Source organism: Podarcis filfolensis (genome assembly GCF_964270895.1).
Source record: "Podarcis filfolensis genome assembly, chromosome: 16".
NCBI classification, from domain to species: Eukaryota; Metazoa; Chordata; class Lepidosauria; order Squamata; family Lacertidae; genus Podarcis; species Podarcis filfolensis.
In genome coordinates, this window is record NC_139620.1 from 30,189,297 (window position 1) to 30,212,897 (window position 23,601).

General features: G+C 45.6%; 1 protein-coding gene and 1 long non-coding RNA gene across 45 annotated transcripts in view; one reads left to right on the forward strand and one right to left on the reverse strand.

Moving 5' to 3' along the window:
• Positions 1–1,625: 1,625 nt before the first annotated feature.
• The window catches only part of ARVCF (ARVCF delta catenin family member), a 594,486-nt gene continuing 572,510 nt past the window's right edge, over positions 1,626–23,601 (reverse strand). For 22 of the 43 annotated variants that reach the window (XM_083589890.1, XM_083589879.1, XM_083589868.1 and 19 more), the window contains 4 exons: positions 22,858–22,911; positions 17,115–17,206; positions 8,806–8,919; positions 1,626–3,611 (listed from right to left, as the gene is read on the reverse strand). In XM_083589890.1, coding sequence (XP_083446016.1) covers positions 8,818–8,919; positions 17,115–17,206; positions 22,858–22,911 — 248 coding nt within the window. In that variant the 3' untranslated portion in view covers positions 1,626–3,611; positions 8,806–8,817. The remainder of the gene's footprint in view (positions 3,612–8,805; positions 8,920–17,114; positions 17,207–22,857; positions 22,912–23,601) is intronic. The other 21 variants (XM_083589903.1, XM_083589899.1, XM_083589871.1 and 18 more) reach the window with 1 other exon arrangement.
• Positions 14,113–23,601, forward strand: part of LOC310751485 — a 113,886-nt gene continuing 104,397 nt past the window's right edge. The window contains exons 1-2 of one of the 2 annotated variants that reach the window (XR_014542550.1): positions 14,113–14,674; positions 20,911–21,882. This is a non-coding gene — a long non-coding RNA (uncharacterized lncRNA). The remainder of the gene's footprint in view (positions 14,675–20,910; positions 21,883–23,601) is intronic. The other variant, XR_014542551.1, reaches the window with a different exon arrangement.

The window sequence follows — 23,601 nt, forward strand, 5'->3', positions numbered from 1 at the left end:
CTCCCTGCTCGAATATTCACAAAACAATTCAGGGACAGGCTGACCATTGGTCTGATTCTGTATAAGCAGTTTATCACGGTTCCAAAAACTAGGCTATTAATCCTCCAAGTGCCTTGTAGAAGTGAAACTCTCCAGAGCCCTTGAGAAGGATTAAATGTCTAGGAGGGGTATATGTGATTAGACACACACACACACACATATATAGCGAACAGAGCCAAATGTGGCAGCCAAAATCAATTATGCAGATTAAGGATGCAAATATTTGCTTGCACTGTACCATTTATTGTGGTTTTGCAATCCATAGGTAGCAGGTCCAATGAGCTACCATGACTGAGCAGAAGAATGAAGCTTTCCCTCTCGCTAATGAAAACTTAGTAGCTCTGCTCCCCCCCCCCCAATTTCACCCACTGAGCACATAGCCCTGGGAAAGCTTGTGCCAATTGCTTGCTTCTGCATTCCATTCCGCAATCCATTGCTTGCTTCCGCATTCCAGGCGTCCCTGTTGCCGGTCATCTTCCCCTTCCCCTCCCTGGCCATTTCTTCCTGCCTATATTAACCTCCCCGTGGAAATTAGACCTTCGGATTATGGATCTCTCTGCCTCAAAATATTTGAAGAGGCACAGCTTAGTGGTAGAACACCTGCTTTGCGTGCAGAAGGCCCCAGATTCATTCTCCAGCATCTCCAGGTAGGGCTAGGAGGGGGCTCCTTCTCTGAAACCTCAGAGAGCTGCTGCCTCTGAGTTGGATGGACCAGTTTCCTATGTTCCTGGAAGGCTCAAGAGATCTTTGGGACAGTCATCAGGAAAAGGGCAGCCACATGATCATCAGAAATGCCAGTTAACAAATGGGGGAGATTTATACCCCCATCCCACCCTCCCACCCCCCCAAGTAGCAATTTGACTCCCATTTCTTTTGGTAAATAAAAGGCAGGACCAGAGCATAGACTGAAGCCAGGGTGACAGAGACGATTCGCTTGCAGGGGGGTCTAATAAAACCACAGAGCAGCAGACTCAATTAGTTACAACTTGCAGACGAGCTTTTCTTTTCTTTTTTAAAAAAACACAAAACAAAACAAAAAACCCTTTGTATACAAAAAAGAAAAAGAAAAGAGGAATTACATACGATTCGTATATAGATGATATAAAAATGTACAGCCCGGTTAAAAGGGTCTTCACTTATCAAGAGTAGAAGTATGAAAAGAGCACCATTGTTAGAAGCAAGAAAGATATTGATCCTGTTCCACTCTTCACTGTTTAGATCACGGAGGCAAAGAGGTCCAGTTAGAATCCAAAGAGGGATCTACCTGTCATGTGTTCTTTGGCCAATAAAGAGATCTTGGGCCAGCATGGGCCTCCCTCCTATAGGTCACTGGCACCATGTGCCTCTGTTTCCATAAAGAGACTCAGAGGTAACCCCAGTTATGTGACTGTGATGGGTTAGGGGGCGAGAGACTGGGGGCAGAGAAGGGCAGGTACATGCTTGTGTCTGCACCAGCCAAGTTGCCAAATAGCTTCTGACACCAGTCTTTTCCCTGAATTGTTGCAAAATGCTTTCCTGCTACAAATGTCACACGGTTTTGGCAACCTATTTTCTGCACAATATATAGATAGAGATATATATTTGTATATGTAATTCATGTCAAATTTTATTTTCTTTATATTCCAGAAGATACAAAGCTATTGATGCTTGCTTTTTCTTTCTTTCTTTCTTTTTTATGGATTTTTATTATTATTATTACTATTATTTATTTATTTTTTACAAAAAGTTAGATGTTTAACTAATACAGCATTTTTTTTATTTTATTCTCTCCCCTGCCCTCCCCACCCACCCAACCCCAACTTCATTTTAAATTACAAAGGAAACAGCAGGACCCCCCCCCAATGAAATTTGCTGGATTATTATTTTTTAAAAAAACAAAAAGTGCTTTCCAATCACATCATTTAAGTGAATATGGCAACCAACTAATTTTAGCAACAAGGGAGAGAGAGAAAGAAGGCAGGAGTAAGTGGAATTGAAGATTCAGACTGCAATCCTATGCCTGATTTCTGAGGAGTAAGACACATTGACCTCAATGGGACTTACTTTTCAGGGGGGTGCATAGCACTGCACGGTTAAAGGTTCTGCTTCCACTTTCTCTCTACAACAGACCAAACCCGAAAGAAATTAATGTGGTTAAAGCACAAAGCATCATTGTACACAATGCACGGGACTAGGGATATGGTAATATGCACCAATGGCAAACATCTCGCCAAAGACCCATAACAACAAAGATCCTAGGTAATAAGGCTTTGCTCATAAATAGGATGTCGTCGTTCCTCGAGTGTACAACCCTAATTAATTACAAACTAATCTATCCACACATGGGTGGCTCGAAACATATTATAGTTCCCTTTGAAGCACTCTGTTAATAGCTTAGCCAAAATCATACATGAGATCCAGCAATGGGTGGCGATTATTAACATTTTACCAGCAAAAAAGAGAACAGATATATGAAGTTTATGATGCATTTGAAACATCTTCCTTGCAAGGAAGATTCCACTTTTTCCAAAAGTTTTAAATACTATCTATTGGGGGTGGGGGGTGGGGAGCGCAATGTTGCCGTCAACTCAACACCGGCAGACTGGAAAATTAAGAAGCACTCATCAGCAACAACAAAAAGTCAACCATGTCTCTGTGGTCAGGGGATGTCGTTATCACTTTTTTTTTCCCTGAAGGAGGACAGCAAAAACCTCGAATGAATCATTTATATGTTTGGAAAGTATAAACAGAGCCATTACAGAAGTCAAAAGGCAGATGAATGGAACACTAATGATAATATAGGCAGCACAGTGTGATATCATTTACTTCAAAAGCAAAGTATACAGCCCACGTCAATTTCAGCTTCCACCTTTCCAAGCCAGTCCACCAAGATTTCCCCCAACTCTTTCTCTCCTTTCATCAAAATCCATCCAACTCAGCTCCACAATTCTGCATTTCCATTGGATCAAAGAATAAAAACCTCAACAACAGGCCACAAAAAAAAACTTGCTTTAAAAAAATCACAGTTCAAAAAGAAAGGAAAAAGTGCTAAGGTTTTTTTTTTATGACTATACCTAAGATATACTCCGAATATTCTGCACTTTCTCTTTCCACGTGTGAATTCTTTCTCTTTTTTAAAAAACTTCTCATTCTTCTTCTCCTTACCCATCTCATGACCTTCAACTCATAACTTGGCACCATCCACATAGAAGAGTCAGCTAAGAACCAAACCTGTCTGACATAAGCTTGGAGAAATTGTCTTGCGCCTTTCTGTGCGGAAGTTTGAAAGGGCAGGGAGATGTAGGGCGGGAATGTGATTGGTTCTTAAAAAGCAGAACGGTCCCTGCTGTAAGGCATGCTGCTCTGGGATTGGCTGATGGTCCGTCGCCCTGTCCCTGCCCCATAGAGAATCTGCAGCCTGGTTGGTTGGTTCCACCGACGCAAGCGCCAAGGCTTTTCCATATCTGAATGGCAGTGATGGTTAATTAATGAGATCCTGTTTGTTGAGTTGTCGTCTTCTTCTTCTTCTTCTTCTTTTTTAGTTGAGGAAAAATAATAATAACAATAACAAAAAAAGCGGCGGGACTTTAGCCCTAAAAAAAGAAAAGCAAGAGTTAATTAATAGGGGTAACGGGGAAGGGACGCGCCACAAACTCCAAATAGGTTTTATTCTAAAAGCAGCTGAAATTAAGGAAGAAAATTAAAACAAGGTACAGTCAAACCTCGGTTCTCAAACGCCTCTGTAGTCGAACATTTCAGCTCCCGGATGCCGGGACCTTGGAATTAACTGCTCCAGTTTTTGAACATTTATATATATATATATATATATATATATATATATATATAATATTTATTAAAGTTTTTAAAGGTACAAAGAGAAAAATTAAAAAACCCCATCATTTTAAACAAAAAAAGATGAAATACAAAAAGGAAAAAGGAAAGATGAAAAAGAAAGAACAAAGAATTAAAATCCATTAAACAAAAAGAAAAATCAAGAAAAAATACAGCAAATCTTCCCATTTGTTTTCTTTCATTAGCTTATTTCCCTGACCTCCTCACACCTCCCTTTTTTGTATTCTAAGTCAGTTATCCATTTCAGCAAATCCTTTCCCTCTTTTCAAATTTTTGTCCTGTAAATTTATCTTGATATTAATATAAATTTACTTTCCCTCCTTTCACCAATTAACAGTCTGTTTTTTCCAAATCTTTGTAAAATCACATGAATTCATTCCAACATCATTCTAACATTCATTAATCTTCAGTTTTTGAACAATTTTTGGAAGCTGAATGTGCTACGCGGCTTCTGTCTTGAGTTTCCCTATTGTATCGAGGCTTCTGCTTTCAGTTTTCGGTTGTCAAACATTTCGGAAGTCGAATGGTCTTCTGGAACGGATTATGTTCGACAACCGAGGTTTGACTGCATTGGCACAGGGGCTACCTCTCTTTCAAGTTTTTTTGGGGGTGGGTGGGTGCTCAGCGTCAGGGCTAGCCCATGCAAGGGGCAAGGTGAGAAAAGCGCCTCGGGTGGCAGAATCCACAAGGGCAGCAGATCTGGCCTCCAAGGAACACATCTGCTGCTGCTGCTACAATTGTGATGCACTCCTTGGAGGCTGGATCTGCCACCAAGGATCCACCAAGGGGTGTGTGTGTGGCAGATCTGCCACGTGGATCTGCTGCCCCCACCCACTCCGCCATGCCACCTCTACAATGGCCTCTTGGTGAATAGGAGGTGCTGCTGGTCTCCTCCCCACCCCTAGGGAGGAAATGGCAGGGGCTTCCCTCTGGGGTCTCCTGGGCTCTGCACCCACTTAGCATCATTCAGAGAGGGGCCCTTTCGCTCCCACAACGGCCTTTGATTCCCACTTCAATCGTTGGGTAAGGTAGATATGACTCCCACCCGTGTTCCCAATGTAGATCTTCATTCCGCCCTTGTTCCTGGTGTAGATCTTCGCTCACACGTCCTTCCTTGGTGCGCCATTTTGTGGTTCGCCTCAGGTAGCAAAATGTCTTGGGCCAGCCCTGAGTCAGGGTAGGGAGTTTGTGACAGATGAGATGGTGGGAACTACAGGGGCTTTTTCTTTGGCGATCTTGACTGGGAAACTTGAAAAGTCTCCGCTCCTATTGAGGTGAACAGGAAGGAGAACACCCAACCCTACCTGGAAGGTAACATATTTCAGTGGTACCTCCAGTTGCGAACGGGATCCGTTCCGGAGGTCCGGCCGTATCCCGAAGTTTTTGCAACCGGAGAGACCACTTCTGCGCATGCGCAAGAGGTGAAACACTTCCAGGTTTGCCGCTTTTGCAACCTGAAGTTACGTTACCCAAGGGTAACGTAACCTGAGGTTCCACTGTATTCTAAAGGAACAGAAGAGAGGAAGGAATAGGCAAAACTCTGCCACAGGGTAAGCTACATAGTTGGAGCAGAACTGCGTAGAGCAGCCCCTCTGCAAAAATCCTTAAATAACCCCAGCTATAACACACTTTGGGGTTTGAAACAGGTCCTTTCTTTAGAACAAAGGTTGCCAACATGGTGCCCTCTAGTTCTTCTAAATCTCACCAGCCTCAACCAGCATGGCCAGCAGTCAGGGAAGATGGGAGCTACAGACCAGCAATGTCTGGAAGGAACCTTCTTTAGAGAATGAACGAGGCAAGGGGGATAAATCACAGCAACATTAATAATATTTAGCATTTAAGTTGTGCTTTAATGCAGCATCCAAAGAACGGCACATCCATTCACTTGCTGCGATCTATACTGCAGCCCTGTAAAGCAGGTCAATATTTTTTTTCTTTTACTTGACAACCCTGTAAAGTAGGTCAGAAAGAGTGGCTGGCCTAAGGCCGTCTAGCGAGCTTGGAAGTGGCGAGATTCAAACAAGGGATTTCCTGGTTCGTAGCTCAGTCCTTTAGTAACTACTAGCTGTGCTGAGCTCTCAGAAGAACCATCTTGTTTCTCCCAAACTCTTGCCTGCCTGAGGGAGCGGATAAAATGGAGATATAAAATGCTCCTGGTTTCTTTTCCTTCTTGGAGAGCAGGGAAAAAAGAGAAGAAGTAACTAGGCCTTGACAGGAATTTCTTTTAGACTTGGTCTCAGCAGGGATTCTTTTAAACTAGGCCTCAACAAGGCCTCAACAGGATTTTTAATTTTTTTAAATTTTTGACTAGACCTCGACTAGGCTTGACAGGAACCAGCAAGCACCCCCACACAAAGGAGCAGATAGTGGGATTTGAAGTGATTGCACTCACAAAGACGCAGCTTAAATTCATATCCTTGCTCCATCACGGCCACTCAAGTGACCCTCTTGTGAAGAGAAAGGATGCCACCAAGAGAGCTCATGGTGGCCACAAAATCTTTTCCTGCTGACCATACTTCAGCAAGCAACTCCTTTTTGGGTGTGTGAAACCGTCCCACCGAGGGGAAAGCATTGTGGAAGCTGCTGGCGCCCGGGTGACAACCTCTGCCCTGGCCTATACGTTTTCAACTAAATGCCTGAACAGTGTACCTGTGCGTATACAGTGGTACCTTGGTTCTCGAACTTAATCCGTTCCAGGAGTCCGTTCGACTCCCGAAACCGTTCAAAAACCAAGGTGCAGCTTCTGATTGGCTGTAGGAGCTTCCTGCATTCAATCGGAAGCCGCGTCGGATGTTTGGCTTCTAAAAAATGTTTGCAAACAGGAACACTTACTGTAATTCTGGGTTTGCGGCGTTCGGGAGCCAATTTGTTCAACAGCTAAGCCATTTGAATACCAAGGTACCAGTGTAGTTGAGCTTTCAGCAGGCTGCCTGTATCTCCCCCCTTTTTTTCCAGAGCACAATCCTTTATTTGGAGGATGCAGCTATTCAAAGGGCTACTTGCTCCAAGTCCAGTTTAAAGATGAATACGTTAACAAGATACGTTAACAGCAGAACCCTGAGGTTACCTGCCAGCTGTTAGCACCTGGACAGCAAACTAAGCAGGCACAAAGCTCAGCTGGATCACAGTCTTCCTGCTCTACAGTGGGGAGGAATTTAGTGTTTGAATTATAGCAATTCTTTCCAAACTTCCCATCTATACACATAAATTAGCATCTGGGCATTTCATGTTAATCTGCGCCCTCTCTTTTGACAGTATGCAAGCAGCAACCCTAGCTTTCCTGAAGGAGCGTCTCCACCCCCATCGTTCAGCCCAGACATGGAGGTCCAGCTTCGAGGGCCTTCTGGCAGTTCCCTCACTGCGAGGTTGCAGGGAACCAGGCAGAGGGCCTTCTCAGTGGTGGCACCCGCCCTGTGGAACACCCTCCCATCAGATGTCAAGGAAATAAACAACCATCTGAGTTTTAGACGACATCTGAAGGCAACCCTGTTTAGGGAAGTTTTTAATGTTTGATGTTTTATCATGTTTTTAATGTTTTGTTGGAAGCTGCCCAGAGTGGCTGGGGAAACCCAGCCAGATGTGTGGGTATATTATTATTATTATTATTATTATTATTATTATTATTATTATTATTTTCAACATGGAGGGGTGAAGCCAGCTGCCACGATGCTGCCCATTACAGCATCCCCTTGTGTTCCTGACAGATGTTTCTTGAACCACTGGAACAGAGCTTAGGTTCTTGCCTATTGAGACCTTGGAGACAGGAAGACCCAAGTTGTGCTGGCTACCAGGGCTGCAAAGCACTGTTTCATTGCTCAACAGTCAGAACAATGAGGTTCACACTGCTTACACACAACGCCATAGCTGACAAACCGTTGCAAATTCTAAAATGGAAGCCAAACTTGGGTCAAGGGTATGACTGTACCACAGACCAGCTGCGGCTAGAGCAGCTGAGAGAGAATATCTGTGAGAAATCAATGTGGAAGAAGAAAGCAAGCAAGCGTGGAAGAAAAAGTGAGCCTATCAGGTTGGGATTGCAGCAAGAAATGGAACTGTTGATCTGTGGTTGGACTGGCCAGTAACCAGATCAGGCAAGAGCACAATGAGCCATTGTCTAAAGCTGCCTTTCTCAAACTCGGCCCTTGTAGTTTTGGGACTACAACTCCCATGATCCCTAGCTAGCAGGACCAGTGGCCAGGGATGATGGGAATTGTAGTCTCAAAACATCTGGAGGGCCGAGGTTGAGGAAGCCTGGTCTAAAGGGCTAGGAGTCAGAAGACTGTGCCTGTTTTCCAGGAGAAGGCATCCACTTGCTCCAGATTGCCTTGGATCAAGCTTGTTGATCTGGGAGTGGTTTTGAGCTTCACTCAGGGTATGGTAAGCAGAGCTCCTGCAATTTTGGCTCGGGATACTAAGGGCTGCCTCTTCTGTCCATGGGACATGGGGATCCATTTTGATCTCAGCTGTTACGTGGCCACCTCTCCCCTCTCAGTTTTGTGGTAGTGGACTGATCACCAAATCCTTGAAGGCACTGAAGAAGACCCTCAACATCAGGCTGCTAATAAAAGTGAAAATACACAGAGAACTGGAAGTATTCTGGCTCCATATATAAGAACACCAATTCACCTCCTTTTCAGGAAATTTTTATCAAGAATTTCTGTTTCAAAAGCAGATGGCGGGGAGTTTTGCGACCAGTTGCTTAGCTTCACGTACATTTCGTATGGGTTACAATGGACTCCACCAGCAGTGCATTGCAGCATTTTATCAAACAGTGATGAGTGAAATATATATTAAACAGAACACACTGAAAGCAATTTCCTATCTGCTTCTGCCTGCAAAGGAGCCAGGCGGGCAGAGAGAACACACAGCGATGCGACACCATGCGCAAACAAGAAAAGTTAATCACGAGCACCAATTACCGTGAAAAGGACCTACCATGCATGCAAATTAGACCCAGGAGTCAACAGGCTGGGGTTTAGGGTCACGGGCATCCACCAGAGTCACCGAAGCCCTGTTACTCCTGTTAATGGTTTTCCTATTTGTGTCATTCTGCAGCAGACAGGGTGAGGCGTTAAAAAGGCAAAACAGAGCAGATTAATCAAACAGACAAACAAACTTGCCAGTTCAAAAGGTTTGCAAGGTAGCATTAGTGCAGAAAAGAAAACGAGAGAGACAGAGAAACAGGGAGAGAGACAGAATCAGTAAAAAGCATGCTTCATTCCAAACTCCAGTAACAACAGCCGTGAGCGCTAGGCAGACAGTGCTGGATGCATCAATGTAATTGCAGCTCACGACAAGTGGATCTCCCAGCAGCGGAGCCAATCAACTGCAAGCACTGGAGATCAACACACACCTTGCCTTTGGAGGAGAGGAGGATATTGCATTGCAGGGGTAGGGAATCTGTACCCTGCCCCGTAAGAAATTGCTGGGCGACAACTCCCATCACTCCATGCTGGCTGAAGCAGACGGGAGTTGGAGTACAACAACATCTGGAGGGCTACCCAGTGGAAGTGACTTGCCCAGGGCGGGATTAGGACAGAGTGTTAGCTTCCCAGCAGGGGAGTTGTGGCAAAGTGGCAGGGAGGTTAACACAGTGCAAGCACATCAGCAGAGCCAATCTGGCAATCCTGCCAGTGTGTAAACACTGCGGCAACCTCCCCACTGCTTTGCCCCCTTCTCTTCCCGGTAAGCAGCAGCAAGTCTGCTGTCCAGGAGCTAGTGTTGCGGCTCTGCCTCTGGGCCACAGGTCCTCCCCAATGATGTATTGCTTTGCATTCCAACAGTGGCTGCTACTGGCTTGCTCAGAGTGTAGCAAAGTAACACAGCCTGTCCACATTACCTAGAAGTGGGGGGGAATGAACCTTTCTATAGGAAGGCTGAGTCAGGGAACAGATAAGAAATAAGGTGAACTTGGGAAAGGCATTAGAAGAAAATTTCATTCTCCTTCCTTGATCCATGTTTTGTGTTGATTCATGTTTGAGCCTGAGATCAAAAAGGAAAAGCATGTACTTGAACCGAGAGAGAGAGAGCAGGGAAGCCAAAATATCCGGCTTGTGTATATTTTGCTTTCCTAATATGAACAGAACTTCACATCTTCGGCAAACACTTTTGAAGAATACAAAGCAGAACTTGCTGAGTAGTGAGCAGCAGAAGGACCTCACCCAGCACCCCTACGAACCAGCTGAGCTCCTTGGCATTTTGGGGTGAAGAACGGCTTCCTTAGAGAAAATACAGAGACCTACCAGAAGTCTAACGCCTTATTAGCTTAAGACATCAAGCAATGGCACATGGCACACCCCCAGCAGCCCAAGATGAAGCACTGGCTTACATGTTTCAACTTCCACAAAGGCAGAGACATTTCGGCACCTGCAACATTTGGATACTCAATTTGCAGGAATAAGATTGGGGAGCTTTCACACTTCTACTGCTTTCTAATGTTTTATGACTGTTCTCGTTGTTAGAAAATCAAATTCTTTTTGCATAAATAGATAAAACAAAGCAGTGACACTTGCTGCATGTTTTCTATTTTTTTAAATTATTATTTTTTTAAATAGCAGTTGTGGAGGCTCTGAATTTGATTGGAGCACAAGTGCTTAATCCTTCAGCTGCCGGCTGCTCCTCTCCTGAGCATCTTTTCTCCTTTCAGGGAGAAATATGCCTAGAACCAGTATCTTTCCCCTTGTAGTTGAGAAAGCACTTGCAGGGAGGGGAAAGGAGGAGATTTTGATTGGAAAGATAGCCCACAAAGGAAGGATTAACCACCCCGTGGCTACTACTCTGATAAAATTCAGAACACCCACAGCTGCATTCAAAGTAAAAACAACATCCACCAGGCCATTTCATCGATATCCTGCATCACGCCCAGTTTAGCTCAGAGGATGACTCTGTGTATTGATTTGTGGTACCCAATGGCTGCTGCTCAGCAGACAGCAGACAGGACTAGCCATACATGCTTAGCTGGAAAATAAGTCCCATTAAACTCAATGGGTAGATATGCCTAGGACTGCATTGTTAGAATCATGTGCCTTCTTCTTGTTCTACAGCAGGGGTGGCCAACTTCCAAGAGACTGGGATCTACTCACAGAGTTAAAAACTGGCAGTGATCTACTCCCTTTTTGGGGGTTCAGGTCAAAGTTGTTGAGTTTTTTCAGGGAGGAGGTAAAATGTTGAGCTTTTTTTAGGGGAGCCACAGTTGTTCACCTTCTTTGGGGGGAGTCAATGATCTACCGCAGATCTCCCGGTAGATCACAATCTACCTGTTGGGCATGCCTGTTCTACGGTATACAGCCCATGGAGCAATGTGGCTCTAACACACACATACCTGTAGGGGGGAGGAGAGTGTAGAGAATTCCGTTCCACCTTAAGGAACAGACGTGTGGAATTATTGCATGTCACATGTCTGTTTACATTCCAGCACAGTATGCTGGGAACTGCCATTTGTGTATGTATAGCTTTTGCTTTTGCTGTTCTCTCTGAGACGACATGAGAGAGAGACAACATGTTTCTTTGTTCTGATTTATGATTAATAAATCTGTAGCATGACTTCACAAGCCTCATGCCTATTCTGGGTGCGCAGTACATTCTGCTAATAGCGTGCCCTGGCTTTTGAAGCTCGGGTCGTTGATGTATGTCGGAGCACGGGCCGATGGAAGGAAACGGCACAGCTGGGGCTTATCAGCTGGCCTCCTGGCCCTCTGCATGTCGACAGAGAGCAGGAACATGTGCTGCTGCTAATAGTGAGGTCCACCTCTCTGAGAAACTGTCGGAGAACTTTTCCTTCCCCTCGAGAAATTCAGTCAAGTGGTTACACCTTCCCGATTCCTCTACCCACAAGCAGGTTGGAGAATGAGAAGTCATTTGGACGCTGCTCTGGTGTCCTGACTTCTCACTTGCAGCTTGGAACCTTGCCTCTCGGTTTGTCCTTTAGTTCTGACTCACTCTTCAGACCCGAGTGCTCGCTTTGCTTCCTGGCTCTTGGTTCTCAGGGGCTGATTTGCCGCAGGTTTCTGCCTACAGCTCAGTCAAGACACCACCTTCACTCAATGGCACGGGGTGAGAAAGCTCTGCAAAAAAATCCTCTCCTCTCCTATCTTTTGTGCTCCTGACACAAAAGGCAGGTGCGATCTGTGTGCTGCTCTCCAGGGCCAAAAGGGGATAGCTAGTACCGTATTTTTTGCTCTATAAGACTCACTTTTTCCCTCCTAAAATGTAAGGGGAAATGTGTGTGCGTCTTATGGAGCGAATGCAGGCTGCGCAGCTGTCCCAGAAGCCAGAACAGCAAGAGGGATTGCTGCTTTCACTGCGCAACGATCCCTCTTGCTGTTCTGGCTTCTGAGAGTCAGAATATTTTTTTTCTTATTTTCCTCCTCCAAAAACTAGGAGCGTCTTGTGGTCTGGTGCATCTTACAGAGCGAAAAATACGGTAAGTCCCCTTTCCTGGCCAAGGACAGGCTTAGGAGAAAATCGCAGTCAGGCCAAATGGGTATCAACGACAATTGTGTCCTTGGGGCACGACCAGCTCTAAGGGTCACTGAAGTCTCTTAATCCACGCACAGCTGTAATCTTCACCCACTAACAGTGCTGCCCGGTGGAACTTCATATGGAAAGCAGAGCAGCGGGTCAAGAGGGCAGTGGGTCTTGCGATCACACCACAGCTTTAAGGCTCGCAAGCACAGCTAAATAAAGCAAGTGGCTTATTGGAGTTGCCACTGGGAGTGTGTCTGGGAAGACGAGGGATTACCCTAACGAGGCGGGCGGATGAAAATTAAAAAGTCCCTGACAAAATTGCTGAGCTGAAACAACCCTTGCAACTTGAATGATACAAAGTTCCCCAAGACAGGATGCTAACTACAAAACCGTAAGGACAAAAAAAGAGAGAAGATGATGAGCGCAGCTTGACATATTGGGAGAGGACCGAGGGCCCAGATAAAGGGAGATTTTCGAAGGCAGAAGCCATATTGATTTGTTGCTGGTCAGTGTTAGGGACACCTGCTCGGCATGCAGAAGGTCCCAGGTGCGGTCCCTGGCTTCTCTGGTAGCAAGTAGATGCTCTATCACTTCCCAGGGACACTGGAACCCATAACATAGGGAATAAGTGTTGTGGAATCCACAGCACGTGATGGTTCCATGTTCCATGTCCACCAGTAAGTTGGATGGATGGGAAACCAGATTATATCTGAGCACAAGCCTGCGGAGTCAACTTCGCCTAGTTTTGCACAGACACTCGCACGCATTTCCAGTTCTTCTCACCACGGAAACCACAAGGGAGCAGAGGTACTGGCAGTGACTATTCTCAGGACAAAGTCTCCTGCACAGCTATAGACTTTAAGGTTGGGGTTGGTTTCCAAATGGAGGAACTGAAAGCAACAGAACAAAGAACAAAAGCAAACCATGTGTGCCTTATATGTAAGGAGCTGCTAAATCAGGGGCAGGGAATCTCACGCCCTGGAGCTCAATGCGGCCCTCCATGTATTTCTATCTGGACCTCAGGACTCTCACTGGGTGGGAGCAATGAATGTAAATTTCACCTTCTTCAGCCCAATGACTGCATTCCATTCTGGGCAAACCTCTGAGGGCCGCATGTCAGTCAGTGGTGGGTGGAGCCAGAGGCAAAAGTGGGAGGAGCAACAAATGTAAATTTTCTCTTTATGCAATGGGCTAGTTTCTACCCACACTCCTCTCTGTCCTCCATCCAGCCATGCAAGAGGCATTGCCAGAGTTCAAGAACGCCTTCCAGTCAGGAAAAAAACATTTGGGTGGGGGGGGATCAGTGAGGGGTGTGGCCTGGGGGATGTGTTCTGAGGAGAGTTTTGAAGGCCAAACAGAGAGGTGTGGAGGACCACATTTGGCCCCTGGGACCTGAGGTCTCCCACCCTTGTCTTAGGGGTATCCTGAGCTCTCTTTAGACGGTCATATGTGTTACTTCATGCAGCGCTTCATTTGAGGGATTCTCCTGCTCATTTGGCTCCTTAGTCCCCAAATTCCTGCCCCGATGGCACCACTGGCTCCAAAAATCCTGGCAGGGCCCACCACTGAGGTCCGCCCTTTGCTTTTATTCTCCAACTCAGTGGTCTGAGCAGAACCAGGTGGCTGAGTCCAGCTGCCATTTTAACTCCACACAATGCCTCTTGTGGAGGAAATGTCTCCCAGGGACACTAAAAGACTGGCCCTCCGCCACCCAGTCTTAGAAACTAGTGATGCCAGGCAAAACCAAAAGAGGAAGGGGCTCGCTAGGACACACTTTGCCCAGGACCCCGTCAAACATGGCTGCTGCTGTCACCCCGAGTCTCGGTCTTAGCTTTTCTCAGAAATGCCTTGCCCCAAGAGCTCTTTCTCCTCCACTCAAACTTCCTGTGAAAGAAATGGCCTCAGGATGTGGAGCGAGGGGACACACTCCCTTCTTCATAGAACCACAAGGATGAAGGGTCATTCTAAGAGAGTAAGGGAAGCAGAGGTCCTTGAGAGACAGTGGCCCACAGGAATTCCCCTTGCCATCCCAACAGGCTGGGCAGGTGGTGTGGAGGGTGGGCCAACACTGAGGTCTCAACCTAAGGTTTCATTTTACGCCCATTCTTTATATCAAAATTTCCACAGGAGAAAATCCAGCTTCTAGGAAGCACAGTGTCTTGTACGAGGGTTGGGAACACCATAGAGGGGAACGACAGATTCTCCAATCTTCACTACCAACAAATACAGTGGATTCTCTGGTCTTCACTGCTAATGAATACAACAGGTTCCCTGATCTTCAGTGCTAGTGAAAACCGTAGGCACCAGCGGTAGCAACACAGAGGCCAAAGGCAAGGAGGTGAGGCCTAGTATCTTCTCCTCCGTAGAAGAGCAGATGGTATTATAGATAGATAGATAGATAGATAGATAGATTCTTTATTGTCATTACACACGTGCAACATTGCACAAGTGCAACGAAATTGGATGCCATCCCTTAAAAACAACAAAAGCAAAACAACAACAACAACCCACAAACCACATTCCAGCCACACCCACACCCACACCCATCAATCTCCCAAGTCACACTATCGAGTTACAGCATTCAAAAGGGCCACAGCTCTCGGGTAGAAACTGTTTTTCAGTCTATTTGTCCTTGACTTGATGTTTCTATATCTCCTGCCAGACGGCAGTAGTGCAAACAGACTGTATCCCGGGTGAGATGAATCCTGCAGGATGTTGTTTGCTTTCCTAAGACAACGGGAACCGTACAATTCTTCCAAGGATGGGAGAGGTTGACCAATAATCCTTTGTGCTGTGGTTATGACCTTCTGGAGCACCTTCCTCTCCCTAGCTGTACAACTGGAGAACCAAGCACAAATACAGTATGTAAGAATGCTCTCTATGGAGCCTCGGTAGAAGGACACCAGCAGTCTCTCACTCAGATTGTTCTTCTTTAAAAGTCTGAGGAAATAAATTCTCTGCTGGGCCTTCTTCACCAGAGCAGTGGTATTTGCGCTCCAAGTCATGCCCTGATCGATAGTTACTCCCAAAAACCTGAATTCCGCCACCCTCTCCACCCGTTCCCCATTGATATGCAAGGGCTGAATGTCCGCCTTTTTTTTCCTGTAATCCACCACTAATTCCTTGGTCTTAGCCGTATTAAGAGCCAGATTGTTCTCTCCACACCAAACACAGAGCCGCTCCACCTCGTCCCGATAGGCGGACTCATCCCCTCCTGAAATGAGCCCTACCACCGTAGTGTCATCAGCAAACTTGATGATTTTGTTGCTGGAATAGATGGCTGTACAGTCATACGTATAGAGAGCATAGAGCAGGGGACTCAACACACAACCCTGTGGTGAGCCGGTGTTAAGGCTAAGGGCTGTGGACATATGTGACCCTACTCTAACCCTCTGAGAACGTTCTGACAAAAAATCCAAAACCCAGAGACAGGTGGAGTTGGAGAGTCCAATCGCCTCTAGCTTGGACACCAGTCTATGGGGGAGAATAGTGTTAAAAGCTGAGCTAAAATCCACAAACAGCAGCCTCACATAACTCCCCGGCTGCTCCAGATGGGACAGAGCAGCATGGAGAGTGGTGGTGATAGCGTCCTCTGTGGATCTATTTGCCCTGTATGCAAACTGGTAGTTGTCAAAAGTTGATGGAAGACAGGAAATAATATGACGGCGCACCAGTTTCTCAAAACACTTCATGATGATTGGAGTCAGTGCAACTGGTCTGTAGTCGTTCAAACTACTGATTGTGGATTTTTTGGGCAGAGGGACAATAGTTGACGACTTCAGGCAGGGTGGGACAATAGACTGGTGTAAGGACTTGTTGAAGATCTTAGTAAAGACCCTCGCCAGCTGATCCGCACAGCCCTTCAACACCTTTCCAGTGATGCCATCAGGTCCAGCCGCCTTCCTCGGATTCACCATCCTCAATACCTTTCTCACCTCATGCTCCTCTACCGTGAATGAGGGGCCCCTAAGGGCTGGTGGCTGTAATACCGGCGTCTCAGGTGGCTCCTTCTCGAAGCGAGCAAAGAAGAGGTTAAGCTCCTCCGCCAGCAAAGGGTCACCGTCGACAGCACCAAGGTTAGGTTTGTAGTTGGTAATGTGCTGAATCCCCTGCCACATCTGTCTTGTGTTGTTGCTCCTTAAATTATCCTCAATCCTCAGCCTATAATCCCGTTTTGCCTGTCGAATACCCCTCTTCAAGTTTGCTCTTGCCACACTGTAAAGCTGCACCTCGCCTGACCTGAAAGCCCTGTTCCTTTCCCGCAACAGGCCCTGGACCTCTCTATTCATCCAGGGTTTCTGATTGGGATAAAACCGGATGGATTTGTTTACTGTGACAGTGTCTGTGCAGTGATTGATATAGCACAGAACTGCCGCCGTGTGCTCCTCCAGGTCTGAACGATCGAAAATATCCCAATTAGTTCTCTCAAAACAGTCCTGCAGCTGGTGAATAGCACCTTCAGGCCAGATTTTAACAGATTTTAATATTGTGGGAGCCCGTTTCCTGAGTGGGATATATGCTGGTACCAGGAACAAAGACATATGGTCGGACTGGCCCAAGTGTGGCAGCTGTAAAGCCCTATAGCCGTGATTTACATTCGAATAAACTTGCATTCAAATTATCAGAGCCATGACGGCTGGGGATATTCAAAGGGGAGGTCTGCACCTCTATATAGAACAATTCAAATTATTTCTGCCCTACATTGGCCCACAAAACTCCATTAAAAGGTGGGGGGCATTGCAAATGCCTGATGTGCAACTCAGAAGAACACAGCTTACTTTTAGTGGTTCTTTCTCTGACGCGTCCCCCATGTTGTCGTTGGCTTTGTATTTTCGCTCTTTCTCCCGGTGATCGATGGTTGAGTAGCCATCTGCAGAGGAATGACAGAAGGCCATAAAGGAATCTGCGGCATCAATGGCAGCATGGCATTAAACGGGTGCCCGTTCCACTGTTTCAAAAACAACATCACACTGGATACAAACCTTCACCCCATCCCAAAACTAGCACACATGGTCACACGCACATACAAAGACGTCGTTCCACTGCTTAGCATCTGTAGGTATTTTTCTTTTATTTTTTTAAAAAATATTTCTCTAGATACATTAGAACAAATTGCCCCAAACAATGCAGCAAAATTATAGAATAAAAACATAAAACCCATAATGAATCGACAAGGTACTTTGCCTTAGCTGAAAAGAAAATCTTCTCCCTGGATTGCAGAAATGTAATGTCCAATGAAACTAAAATATTATAATGTCTGTATATTAAGAGTAGACTTCAAGGACCTGTCTTTTGTTATCTAGATTATTTGCAAACAAACTAGAATTCCATCATTACCCCACAAATGTGTGTCTGTCTGGTTCCTCCTGCTATTCTTAATTTAGGTGCAAGTTTATTGTTTAAAAGTGCTGCCACACCCTTTGGAGCTGTTTCCTAGTTCTGCTGGATGAGTGTTCAGACCCCTGGGCTCTCACTTGTGGGGTGCCTCAGGGACCCGTCCTCTCCCCCATGCTTTTTAATCTCTATATGAAGCCGCTGGGAGAGATCATCAGGGGGTTTGGGCTGGGTGTTCATCAGTACGCAGATAACACCCAACTCTACCTCTCTTTTAAATCAGAACCAGTGAAGGCAGTGAAGGTCCTGTGTGACTGCCTGGAGGCGGTTGGAGGATGGATGGCGGCTAACAGATTGAGGTTGAATCGTGACAAGGCAGAAGTACTGTTTATGGGGGACAGGGGGCAGGCGGATGTGGGGGATTCCCTGGTCCTGAATGGGGTAACTGTGCCCCCTGAAGGACCAGGTGTGCAGCCTGGGAGTCATAAGCAGCTATCCTATCTGTAAAAGACATCTGAAGGCAGCCCTTCTAATATTTAATGCTGTATTGTTTTTAACACTCGATTGGAAGCCGCCCAGAGTGGCTGGGTAACTCAGCCAGATGGGGGGGGGGTTATAAATAATAAATTATTATTATTATTATTTGATCCCATGATGTCAGGTGAACACCTGCAAGGTCTTTTCAAAGGGTAGCAATTGTCATCCTTATGTTCTTATGCTATCTGAGCACTTGGGCATAATGGAGGATTCCCTGCCACCCCACAAACCTGCCAGGCTATTCAGATGTCCACTGGCAGCCCTGCTTCAGACACCCCTAACTTTCAGAGGTGAAGACCTCCTAGGAAACGGGTCTCTAGCCCCTCTCCTGAAGGACCACCTCCACAAATACCTGTCACAACCCCTCACACTACCCTAAGGAAGATGCAGATGAGGAGCTCAGGCTGCTCCTCTGCTCAGGGAGGAGAGGATAAAATGGGGAGATGGAAAACCACATATGCCACCTCAAGCTTGATAGAGGCAGTGGCTGCCACCAACTTAGACGGCTTTAGAAGATTAGACAATTTCACAGAGGACAAGGCTGTCAATGTAGGCTATGTGCCCCCTCCACTGTCAGAGGCATAGTGTTTCTGGATACCAGTTGCTGAGAATTGCAGATGGGCAGAGTGCTGTTGCCCTCATGCCCAGCTTGTGTGGGATGTGAAACACAAGAGCAGTCAAGTACAACATTCCTAGAGTGAACAAGTTTTCACATGGGGAGGAATGTTTGTCCAGCCAGCAGGTAAACTTCCTGTTTCCTTCTGGGCTGGGACAGACTTCCTCTGCATGTGACTAGAGGTGGGTGTGGCCTCACCTGTGCAGGTAACGACAAAAGCACAGGGCAGGGCAGCCATCTCTCTCTTTTGACAACATGCATCGAAGAAGCAACATCTGCTTAGCCAAAGATGCCCTCTTGGCTTCCAGCCAAGAGAGGACAAAGGGACTGTCTTCGTATGAGATAGTTTCTAGGTATATGTTACTTTTCTAAGCTAAGTCTGCCTTCTGGGATCCTATTGTGAACAGAATGATGTGTGAGAAAACCTTTTTATACTTTTATAGAAGACTGTGTCGTGTCTTATCTTTTATGAGGGAATAAGGGGAAAATACCAGAACAGTTATTATAGAGGCTTTAGCGAGCCTCAGCAAACGCATCCGCTCCAAGTTTAAACAGGGGAATGTTACTCTGCTAAATTGTGAACTTGTTAACACAAGTTGGAAAGGCTATTATCAGACAATATATCCTCTCCTGCATCCATGAACATTCTCACAACTTGCAGGCTTTTCTACAGGTATTTGGTTGGCCACTGTGAGAATGGGATGCTGAACAGGACGGGCCATTAGCTTGGTCCATCAGCCTCATCTAATAGGTCTATGATGGCGTTCTTAATCCTACCATCTGCCGTTGCCTGCATTTGAGATCCAGTTTCCCTCTACACCCCCGTCTTCCTTAAATTCACAATGCATGCCGATCGATGGAAAACCCTTTTTACTCTGGGCACATAACTAATGTGTTCCAACAAAGTAGCTTCTGATCCTCAGCTTTACACTGCCAGGCTGGTTAATACATGGTCACCCTGCAGTGCGCTCTCATTTGAAGTGAATCTCTTCCCACCAAGAGGATGTATATCGGAGCTTTCCCTTAAGCAAGAAACATATTCACAGCTTATTCACGCTGGCTGGAAGGTTTGAAGTGAGGTATATGAAAAGCATCACAACAGAATCTTTTTCCTTCCTGTTGTTACAGTTTTAGGTTTCAAGAGGAGCTGTACTTGGTTTTTAAAAACGCACGCAACCTTCCCTCTCATAGATGAGAAAGCTGGATCTAACATTTATTTATTTTTAAATGCTTTTTATTCCAGATGCAAATCCAAAACTCTTAAGATGAGGATTTTATCAGCGCAGACTTAAAACATAGGAACCAGCTGTAAATGGAGCCATATCCTTTAGCATAGCGTTATCTGCAGTAAACATCAGTGTGACGTTATCATGTATGAGAGAGTGCTGGAGAGGAAATAGTTAAATAGGTTGCACAGACAGGACTAGGGGGGTGGAGTCAGTGGGTCTATAAAGGAGTTCTGGGAGGAGTTCTGGGAGTTAGTTAGTTGGGAGTGGTGGGTGGGTAGTTGGTTGGTTTGAGTGGGTTGGCTGGTTGGGAAAGGCAGTTGGTAATAGAGAGACAGTTAGGGCAGTTGGTCCTTGAGTGTGGGGAGGTAGCAGAGATAGAGAGAGGAACATAAGAATAAGAAAGTAAAGAGGAAAACTGTTTGGAATGCTGTAATAGTTTTGTTTTAAGTCTGAAATAAAATACACTCTTCTTTATGAATTGAAAAGCTGACTGAGACTGAAGTGATTTTACCAAGGAGGACCTGGCTGGTGGCAGCGGATTAGTGGTGTACGGGTCAATAGTCCGTGAGATGACCGGGGGCTCCGTTTGAACACCACAATCAGTGGTCATCATTTGGAATGAACATCGTTTGGAATGAACTAATTCAGGGAACTTAACCAAGTTAACTACTCAGTGATGATATCCAACCACATGCTGATTTCAACCTGCTGTAAAAGTATTTTTCTTTACGCTCTTTTTCTCTGGCTTATTTTGTTTATTAATATATATATATATATATATAATCCCTCTGAATTACACTTGAAAGCAGCCCCCACAATTGCCCCTTAACTCATCTGCTTCATCTTTTTCTTTTGCAGGATTCCTGTACAACCCTGTTTCCTTCTCAATGCCCCCACCCCAGCGATTCCCAAAATGCCTCTAGAATGATGCTGTATCATTGAGATCTTTCAAACTTGTGATTCTCCACAAGCTGGAGCAAGAGACCATAAGAGAAGATTACCAGAAAATGCAATTAAATAATCATACTTTACTGACAAGTTGGTTCAGGTAGGTAGCTGTGTTGGTCTGACGCAGTCGAAATTAGAAATTAAAAAACAGTCTGAAGAAGTGTGCATGCACACAAAAGCTTATACCTAAACTTAGGTAAAGGTAAAGGGACCCCTGACCATTAGGTCCAGTCATGACCGACTCTGGGGTTGCGGCGCTCATCTTGCTTTATTGGCCGAGGGAGCTGGCGTATATCTTCTGGGTCATGTGGCCAGCATGACTAAGCCACTTCTGGCGAACCAGAGCCGTTTACCTTCCCGCCGGAGTGGTACCTATTTATCTACTTGCACTTTGACGTGCTTTCGAACTGCTAGGCTGGCAGGAGCTGGGACCGAGCAACGGGAGCTCACCCCGTCGCGGGGATTCAAAGCGCTGACCTTCTGATCGGCAAGTCCTAGGCTCTGTGGTTTAACCCACAGCGCCACCTGCGTCCCCTATACCTAAACTTAGTTGGTCTCTAAGGTGCTACTGGACTATTTTTTAATTTTTAATTTTGACAAGTAGATGTTTCTTTTTCCTGTGGAGGGCCGTTTTCACTTGCCAATTAAGGGTGGGGCTGAAGCGAGCGGTGAGTGGAGCCAGATTCCAAAGTGGTGGTACCCAAAATCTTCTCCCTTCTCATTCTGCCACTCTAACGCCTCTTTCTCTTTCTGACACCCCCGTCCCCATTTCTCTCACACACTTTATCTGATAGCCTTTCGTCTCACTCTTCTTCCCAAGCCCAGTGGGCAGCTAAGGAAAGGATAGTTTGCTTCCAGGCCATTTCTGAAGTTAGGCCAAGGGTAGGGATGGAGGAGAAATTGTATTCAGTTCAAATTCAGTTGCACTGAAAGGCAAATCTACCTAATTTGCACTTCCTGGAACAATATGCAAACTGAAACACAGTCCTCCTTTGAAATGGGTGTTTCTCTGAATTTTGCTATGCAGTTCTCCAACCAAGTACCGTATTTTTTGCTCTATAAGACTCACCTTTTCCCTCCTAAAAAGTAAGGGGAAATGTGTGTGCGTCTTATGGAGCGAATGCAGGCTGCGCAGCTATCCCAGAAGCCAGAACAGCGAGAGCGATTGCTGCTTTCACTGCGCAGTGATCCCTCTTGCTGTTCTGGCTTCTGAGATTCAGAATATTTTTTTTCTTGCTTTCCTCCTCCAAAAACTAAGTGCGTCTTGTGGTCTGGTGCGTCTTACAGAGTGAAAAATACAGTAATTCATACACTAGGTAAAGTGTGTACAAAATTAGTGAACTAATGTGTGTACAACATTAGTGAAAACAACATACATACACACACAAAAACGCAGTATCTTATGGAAAATTGCTTGCAAAAAATATGTATATTAGACAAAAATGCATGTAGTAATTTGCATATCAGGAGAACTTCACACTGAAGTGCTGACTCTCTTTAAAGAAACGCAAAAGCACAAACTGATGTTGGAAATGGGGAACTGAACCTAAGATTAGTAAACTGAAAAACTGAGAGAAACCATGATTGTCAGGTTCACCCATCCCTATTCTTGAGGGCCACATAAAATTAGACTAGCTGCCCACACCTACATATCTATATTTCTACCTGCCTCTTTACATTTTTACAAACACACACACTTAAAAATGCTATTGATATTTTGGAAAGAAAAAAAATCAGCTCTAAATGTCAAGTTCAGACGCCTGAAAGCACTTATTCTTGAGAAGCTGATCTCCCTTGTGAGGGAAAGGCTTCACTATGGAAAAAAGGCAGAAGAGGTTGATTCGTAACTGTGTTTACCTGGCCCGAGTTCATCCATAGGAATCATATCCCGACTTCCAGTCTTCTCATTATCTACAGGAGAGAAGAATAGAAACTAGTTGGTCTATTGGAGAGGCGGACCAGGCCTCACAATCTGCAGGGAGAGGGAAGGAGGCTAGAATTTTCTGAGTGGAGGGAGCGTGTGCTAAAAGCAAATGTTTACAGGCTGGTGACTTCCAACCCACTTAGAGTAATAATAATAATAATTTATTATTTATACCCCATCCATTTGGTTTCCCCAGCCACTCAGGGCGGCTCCCAACAGAATATTAATAAGAATAAAAAAGCAATAAAACATCGAACATTTAAAACTCCCCTAAACAGGGTTGCCTTCAGATGTCTTCTAAAAGTCAGATAGTGGTTCATTTCCTTGACATCTGATGGGAGAACGTTCCACAGGGTGGGTGCCACTACCGAGAAGGTCCTCTGCCTGGTTCCCTGTAACCTCACTTCTTGCAGTGAGGGAACTGCCAGAAGGCCCTTGGAGCTGGACTTCAGTGTCCGGGCTGAGCGATGGGGGTGGAGACGCTCCTTCACGTATACTGGGCCAGGGCCATTTAGGGCTTTAAAGGTCAGCACCAACAGTTTGAATTGTGCTCGGAAGCATCCTAGGAGCCAATGGAGGTCTTTCAGGACCTGTGGTATATGGTCCTGGTGGCCACTCCCAGTCACCAGTCTAGCTGCCACATTCTGGATTAGTTGTAGTTTCTGGGTCACCTTCAA